The sequence below is a fragment of the Bactrocera tryoni genome, chromosome 4 (assembly GCF_016617805.1).
Source record: "Bactrocera tryoni isolate S06 chromosome 4, CSIRO_BtryS06_freeze2, whole genome shotgun sequence".
NCBI lineage: Eukaryota > Metazoa > Arthropoda > Insecta > Diptera > Tephritidae > Bactrocera > Bactrocera tryoni.
The window spans coordinates 15621341-15630228 of record NC_052502.1 but is presented as its reverse complement, the minus strand read 5'-3'; the positions used below and the strand labels follow the sequence as shown (position 1 = coordinate 15630228).

General features: G+C 31.3%; 1 protein-coding gene across 1 annotated transcript in view; it reads left to right on the top strand.

The window, feature by feature from the left end:
- LOC120773677 overlaps positions 1-2315 on the top strand; it is a 9893-nt gene extending 7578 nt beyond the window's left edge. Inside the window, exon 2 of the mRNA XM_040102703.1 lies at positions 1554-2315. Coding sequence (XP_039958637.1) covers positions 1554-2315 — 762 coding nt within the window. The remainder of the gene's footprint in view (positions 1-1553) is intronic.
- The last annotated feature ends 6573 nt before the right edge of the window (positions 2316-8888 follow it).

Here is an 8888-nt window from a genome sequence, read left to right as displayed (position 1 = left end):
ACTATATATATTAATCGGTTATCGATATGTAATCGCTATTCTGATATACTCTCACACTTTTGTAAGATGTTTATGGGTTATCGATTGCATTCGATACTTAATATATATCGAATTACATAAATCGATATTTTGGAAAATTTTATTTTACAAGTTTAAAAAATTTTCGAATTAATTTATCGAAATTCGATAACAATTAATCGATATATTGGAAAATTGTGAAAAAAATTGATTTTTAAACATATGCATGTACATATGTCACCAATTAAAATACATTTCAGTACAAATAACTTCTTAGTGAAAGCTAGTTCAATTAAATCTATGTTTTTGTCGATTATCGGTTATCGATATGTAATATTTGTTCGCTATTGTGTTAGATTCTCCATTTCTTGTAAAATGTTGAGGGTTCATCGATTGCATTCGATACTTAAAATTTATCGAATTTCATATATCGATAATTAATAAAAATTAATCGATACATTTGGAATTTTTTATTTAGGTTAAAAAAAGATATCGAATTACATAAATTTATAATTGATAACAATTAACCGATATTTTTGAAAAGTTCCTTTAACATCGTTAAAATTTATGATTATTGTTTGAGTCAAATTTTAAGTTAATTTTAGAATACCAAAAACATGTTTAGGAGTAGAGAAGAAGAGAAAAGTTATCTTGTTCTGGAAAAGTTCGAATCATTATTTAATACACATATGTATGTAGCTGCTTTGGCCACAGATACACTAATTATAATAATATTCCTATTTTTCGTTACCACTTTTCTGGTACAATTTAATTCCCTTTTACTTCATCAACCCCAGTTCGCTAAGAACAGATCCGTAAAATAGGTTGGAAAAAGTTCCAAATCCAGATCATGCAAGTTTGGCATCGGGCTATTTTTAATTGGAGATACAGAAATTTTGGAGAATGCTGACGAGTTCATAGTCCTTGACCAGATAGAAGAATGGTTTTGTTCCAACTACGTAAAACCGACTATCGTGGGAAGCCATTGATTTTTAATGGAAAGTCTCTTTCTTTCGCCCTTCAAACATATACGACGTTCTAATAAGAGTCATGCTTATGGTTTCCCGTTTGATCATTAGATTGCATGAGCATCCCAAAATGTGGATATCATAGCTTTGACAGTTATATAGTAAATCATAACTGCTCCGTCTTTCCACGCTTTGGATACGGTTAGTTACAAACAGTTCTCTCAGACTACTGACAGTTGAACTACTAAACGAAGAGATGAGATCCTGAGATCAAGCTCAGGCTTATTACAATTCAACGGCACCAAATGGTGTTCATAATCGGTTAATCCTATATATGAATGTATACTTTAAGGGTTCCATCTATCTCAATTGACTTCAATTCATGATCTTCCGAAATCGTTGTGTGGATTTCGATGCTCGTATAGCCTCCTTCATCTTGATCTTAGGGTTTTATTGGTCATGTTGATATTCAGTAGAGCCCGACTTTTCAATTCTGCATACTATCTAAGCAAATAAATCTTAATAACTCGCCTAAAGGTATCTAATTATTGACTAATTCAATTGCAGAAACTCTTACTCGTCGCATTCGCACTAATTGCCAGCGCAGCCGCCGATGTCAGCCATTTGAACCGCGAGTACTTGCCACCTGTACAACCTGGCCATCATGGCGGTAGTGGCAGTTCTCACTACAGCGCTGTTGGTGGTTCTGCCGGTTTTGGTTCAAGCGGCAGTTCCCACTTCGGTGCTATTGGTGGCAGCGCCAGCGTCGGTTCAAGCTCTGGTCCCAGCGCCGGTTCAGTGTCATACAGCAGTCAGCAACACAGTCACGATTACGGACATGGACAACAATCGCAAGAGGTGCACGTCAGTTATGACAGCGCACCAGTAGCACCAGCCCCAGAGCCAGAGCAAGAGCCAGAACCCGTAGCTGCTGCACCAGTCGAAGATGACGGCGCCGTCTCTTATGGCTCATACGGTCAGGATGAAGTGCAGCAACAATATGAAGGTGCTGCCGAGGTAGAACAGCAACAGGTGGATGCTGGTGTTAGTGCTGCCAACGATGACGCTGGTGCCGCCCATGGTGGTGTACAATATTTCGACCACAACACCCTGTTGACCGACAGTTATGGCAACAATGTGGGCGCTCACGAATCTCATGTGAGTTTGGCGGCAGCACAAGGTCCCGCTATTCGCTCGCCACAACCTGCATCGTTCGCACCCTCCGTTTCTTATGATGCGGTGCAACAGTATGTGAGTGCTGGTGCCGGTGCCGGCGCTTCGTCTGGCGTGGAGACACAGTATGGCTCCAATGGTGGTTATATCTATTAAATTTAGTTTTTAGAAATATGGAAATTCGAGCTGAAATTTGTAATACGCTAGTATGTTAAGCGAGTTGTGAAAAAACAAAAATAAAAATTATTAAAACAAAGATAAAGAGTTCAAATTATTTCTATTGTTAAATTTCAAAATATTATTAATACAAATGTTTATGTCATGAATTTTCAAAAATTATTTTCTTAAATATTTTTTTTCCAATTTTTTTTATTACATTCCAATATATTTTTATTAAAAATTTTTTAAGTTATAAAAAATAAATAATATTAAATATTAATTTTTTAACCTTTTTTTATAAATTTACACAATTTTTTCATTATTTTTATTAGATTTTTATAAACTTTCAAAATTTTTCTTTAAAATTTTTTCAATTTTTTATTTAATTTAAAAATTTTCTTTATATTACTTTTTAACTTTTTTATTTTATTATTAAATTTCGAAATATTTTTATATAAATTTTTGTTATGAATTTTCAAAACTATTTTCTAAAATATTTTTTTCCTAATTTTTTTATTTCATTCCAAAATATTTTTATTAAAAATATTTTCTTAAATAATAATTTTTAACGTGTGCTCTTCCGATCTCCGAAATTTTTTTTTAAATATTTTTACTAATTTTTTTTTTATAAATTTTAAAAATTTTTTTCTTAAATATTTTGTTTCCAATTTTTTTATTAAATTTCGAAATATTTTTATCACAATTTTTTAAAAAAATTTTCTTATTATTAATTTTTAACTTTTTTTTATAAAAAATGGGAAGAGCAAAATTTTTTTCTTAAATATTTTGTTTCCAATTTTTTTTTTAATTTCAAAATATTTGTATTAAAATGTTTTTGTTATAAATTTTCTAAAATTTGTTTCTTAAATATTTATTTAAAAAAAAAATTTGTTGTAAATTTTAAAAATTTATTCTTAAATATTTTTTTTTTTCAATTTTTCTTTTTTATAAATTTTCAATTTTATTTTTAAATTTTTTTCCAAAAACTATTGTTTCCACTTTCAAGTAGTGAAAGGCCTGATTAATTGAGGTTAACATTCGTGGCATGCTTATTCAACCAGACCAGCTGTACGCAGAGCTCTTCTCGTTTCCTTATCTCCATTGACATGTGCATGCTGCTTTCGGTTTTCGCTTCGCGCTCCAGTGAATGCCAGCCTCGTGACGTTGCTGAGGCGCTTATGCCTGCGCGCATTCTTCAAGTTCACGAACGCCTACCACGTAGCTTATTTGGCGCGTATAAGTGGTGTTACGTCACATTGCGCATGCGCTTGCGCATCAATTATGTTGATAGCCGGTTTTCTGTGAATGTGCGATTACATTCGACTTTGGTCACTTTTTCATTGCGATTCTTTGAATTTTTTCCACTTCAATTACTCAGCTTCTCTACGTTGACGTTTTGCTTGCATTTGGTTCCATACGCTACGCAACTGGATCGCTTGTCAGGCAGCTGATCTTCCTTCCCCTACTCTTTCCTTTGTTTTCTTCATAAATTGGTTGCCATCGTTTATTTATTTTTATTTTTTGTTTTTCTTTTCATTCATCACTTACCTGGCGATCTCAACTTGTTATTATGTAAAATTATGTCTTGGTGTTGTGCCACCGCTGCCACCTTCCCGCTTATTGCACCTTTTTTGTAGCCCCTCACCGTGCCAGCGCTCACCTCAGGCGGCACATCTGTCGCTGTTTAACTCTTTCTCGCTGAAATTGGAGTGCAATGGCATTTCCGTTAGCCGTTTTGCAACGGTTTCAAGGCTCCGAAACACTTCAAAACGGCATCAGCAAAAACAACACACGCTCATTTTGCTTTGACGCTGAAATTATTGCCTGTAATTCGCAATGAGTTTATAATAAATTTTTCTGCTCGGCCAAATTATAGGGCCCGAACTAAGCTTACGCGCTGAATTTACGGTATCATTCATCTCCATCTGTCAGTTGCCACCTTTCTGTCATAATTTCAAATTAAACCAAATATATTTACACTAAATGCGGTCATTATAGTCAAAGAGAAAATCACAAAATGGAAAAGAAAAAATGAAAAAAAATAATTTAAAAAAAAATATAAAAAATATTAAATTGTAAATTATGTCTAGCAAATTTGTATCGAAAAGTCTTGTAAGCCAAAAATTAACGGTTGTTTATTTTTTCGCTTTATAACAGCATAACGGTACAACTTACCATTAATTTTCTTTTGTTTTTTTAGCCGATTGTCTTTCAAATCCATGCCTCAATTTCGTTTTGATTAAATCTGTTTTGCTCCCAAAACCTTTATACCATTATTAAACGCTTTAATCTGGAGCAAAATTTGCAAAACCAAAAAAAATAATATTTTTTTCCATACCTCTTAAAGCCGTTACTATTTGTCTCGTTTCCTAATTACATGCATTATTTTGTGGCGCCTGTGTTTTTTGACGAAGGGGCGTGCACTTACACGCCCTACTTTTCAGAAGTCCATATTAAATAGGCTGCTTCCGTCGTTGTACTTTCGAAATCGTGTTCAATTAATTAACGCTAACGGTAAATTGAATGCAGCCGAAGTGTATAATGACTTTATACAAATTGAAAATGGCAAATTTGAATAAAACTTTCTAAAATATAAAGGTATAATTGGAAACGAGCCTTACTAGTGAAATTTTGGAAGAGTTTTATTTTCAATTTGCAACGAAATCGCGTGATTTTTGATATATATCTCAGAACAAAATTAGATGGTTGCCACCCACTTTAAAATTTTGAAACCAAAAATTTATAAAATAAAGTAAACCTACATTATCCTGATTCCTGATTTTTCCATATACATACAAGTCTAACCCAGAAATAAATTACAGAGTCGCCAACTCTTTTAAAATGTAGAAACCAAAAAATAATAAAGTAAAGGAAACCTACAATATCCTGATTCCTGTTTTTTGATATATAACTCAGTAAAAATTTGTAGAGTTGCCACCTTTTTTTAAATTTAGAAACCAAAAATTAATAAAATAAAGTAAACCTGCAGTATACTGATTCCAGATTTTATGTTACATAATCCGGAAAAAAATTATAAGGTTGCCACTTGTTTGAAATTTAGAAACCAGAAATTAATAAAATAAAGTGAACCCTCCTTCCCCTGATTCCTCTTTTTCGGTATATAACTAAAAACAATAGAGAGCTGCCACCTATTTTAAAATTTAGAAACCAAAAATTAATAAAAAAAGGAAATCTTCAGTATAGGTAAATAAAGTTAATAGTTGAAAATATTTTTTGGAAGAGTTGCCAACTGTATAAAAATTTTAATTCAATAAAATATTGGTATAAAAGAATATTTAAGAAGACTTAAGCTAAGAAAAAAACTTTGAAAAATTATTGAAAAAAAGATTATATATATGACTTAATTTTTACCTAGATTGCTATGACAAATATTTTTAAGTTTTGGCTGAGTTGCCAATCGTTTGAAAAGTTTTGCGATAAGCATTTAAGGTGTTCAAGTAACACTTAAATAATTACAATAAATAAATAATGGTCCATTGCTTCAATAATTTTCTAAATGTAAACTTTTCCTATCTCTTTTAGCATAGTTTTGGAAAATTAGCTTCCATTGGGACACTAATAAGTTATTTGAACATGATAACATGAACTATTTTTCTCCACCAATTTTTTTCGTCAGATTATAACGTTTATAGTCCTAAAACACATTTGGCTGTTTGTAAAACATATAACCACGAACCCTCAATTTGGGATCAGAAAGTGCATATCCCATAAATTCGAAACTTTTTTGGTATATAACCAGTTAATTTTGCCACTTCCTCTCTTTGAAGAATAAATGGATTTATGGTCAAAGAAAATATTAAGTGCTGATCCCGAAACTTCAAGATCACAAAAACTTTTGGCAAGTAAACAATTCTTTGGAAGAATTTCATTCCAAATTGTGAATCGTAATAATTCAATAATTCTCATAAAACTATTGTTGAGTAATCATTTTAATATAAATCGAGTTATTCTCTTTTCCGAAATTTAAATGATTGAAAAAATAATGTTATGCTATCCCTAAACATCAAGATCATGAAGGTTTCTAAGAAGTCAAAAATTATTGATATTCTTCTTAATTTCCTTATTCTCTTTTAAAATCAAAGCGGAAGCAATGAAAATTGAAAGATAATTCCGAACAAAATTGAAAGTTAATTCCGTGATTGAACAAATACATAATCATAAAATTGCAGTGTTTCTAAAATTTGGCTTGAGTCATAAAACTATTGTTGAGTACTGATTTTAATCCAAATCGACTTAACCTCTTTTTCTATACCACAATATCAATTTTGTGTATGACTTTTGTTATTGTTATTGTTTACCTGTAGTCATTGTGCCATGATACTCTCGATGGCTTATCAATATCCGCACAAAAGGGAATCGAAATCATTTAACCAAACCGAAATTTTCCACGCAACTATAACCTCCGCGCTTGCGTAAGAGGCGTAGCTTGAACGAAAATCCATATCATCAAAGTTTGAAAATACCGCTAAAAACAACTCACCTATCTTAGCTGACTGACCTAGATCGCGCCCCCATACCAGTTGTTAGTGTGTGTGTGTCGTGCCGATAGCAAAATAATTACTATTATTTCAAATGAAACGGAAACTTAAGGCAAGAAATTAAAAATATTATGCTTCATAACATATCATAACGTGAGGTAAAGACCCAGTAGGAAACTTTTTCAACACTTTTTTGCAGACCAAGGAATTTGAAATATATTTTTTTGTGAACGTTCTCATAAATATATTTATCGATAAATTAAAAAATATCGATTAATTTCTAGAGGTGTTTTTAACGAAATGAAATTAAAATCGATTATATCGAAATAAGTGACAAATAACCGATTACTTGTTACAAGTTTTGTTTTATAATAATTAATTAAAATTAAAGTTAAATTTAATGTATCGATTACATTTATCAGGAAATTAAAAAATTTCGCTAAATTGTTATAGATTGTATTATAATGAAATTTGAATCGATTATAATAATTATTTTCATCGATAAATTTAAAAATATCGATTAATTTTTAAGAGATTTAAAAGAAATGAAACTAAAACCGATTATAGTGATTTAAAGATATATCGATTACTTGTTTCTGATTATAAATTAAATTTGAATTGAATATATCGATTACATATACCTTTGATTTAAAAAATATCGATTTTTAAATAAATGAAATTTAAATCGATTATAATAATTATTTTCATCGATAAATTAAAAAATATCGATTAATTTTAAGAGATTTAAAAAAAAATGAAATTAAAACCGATTATAGCGATTTAAATGACAAAATATCGATTACTTGTTAGATATTTCCTGGTTATTAATTAAATTTAAATTGAATATATCGATTACATATACCTTTGATTTAAAAAATATCGATTAATTATTATAGATATTTATAAATAAATAAAATTTAAATCGATTATGACAATAATATTTATCGATAAATTAAAAAATATCGATTAATTTCTACAGATGTTTTATAGAAATGAAATTAAATCAATTTTATCGAGATGAATGACAAAATATCGATTAAATGTATCTGCATAATAAATATATCGATTAATTATCAAAATTTTTTGTTTAAATCAATAAAACTGAAATGGAATATATCGATTAAATTTATTTTTAAATTACGAAATATCGATTAATTGTTATCAATTTTTTTAACGATTAAATCTTAATATTTTTATAAGAATAGTTATCAATTACCAAACTCGTATTTTATGTATTAAAATTGTAATTTGGTTTGATTAAAAATCTCAAAGTGCTCGCTTCCTTGCCGTTTTTGCTATTAAAAACTGTAACAACATTTCTACCGACGCGTTGATTATTTAATAAATCGTTTTAATCCTCTTGCTCTCGAGCGTTTTACTTTCGATTCAATTTATGGCTACATACTTACATTGCACATACACACAAAAATATATTTAAAAAAATCCCCCTAAAAAGCTATCACCGCTGGCATCGTGGAGCTGCGTGCGAGCGATTTGTAATCGAAGTCATGCGAATTCGTGCGCCCACATTGCGCAGCAAAGTATGTAGAGTACTTGCTCATAGCATTCAAGTTACGCGGCAAGCGGCCTACAGTGGCATACAAATATAATAGGAAACAGGTACGTGAGTGCGCTGATAAGCTCCAAAACAAAAAAAGCCAACTAATCATTGACCTTGCCTAGTCATCCAAATTCAGGCGATTTGTAATAGAAATTGAAGAACAAAAAGTAAAAGAAAATATAAAGAAAAGTAATCACAATGCAAACAACGAGCAACCGATTTGCACAAACGAACACATCGACATCACCACTTAATATTTCTCGTTGCAATAATTTTAATTGACGAATTTTCGAGTGCGTTTTAGCGCACCGTTAGCTCGGCTGCGTGGAGACCAGAGCAGGCGATGGCGATGTCAAATCGCGCGCCCAATCACGCAGCTGTCGATGCGAGCAGTTTTTCATATGCAAATGCGCATGCGCCGCCGCAATGAGCCGCAATAAGCCGTAATAAGAGGAGCCCGCATACAGCGCAGCCAGCCAACCAAGCAGCCAACAAGGCGTCTAAGCACAC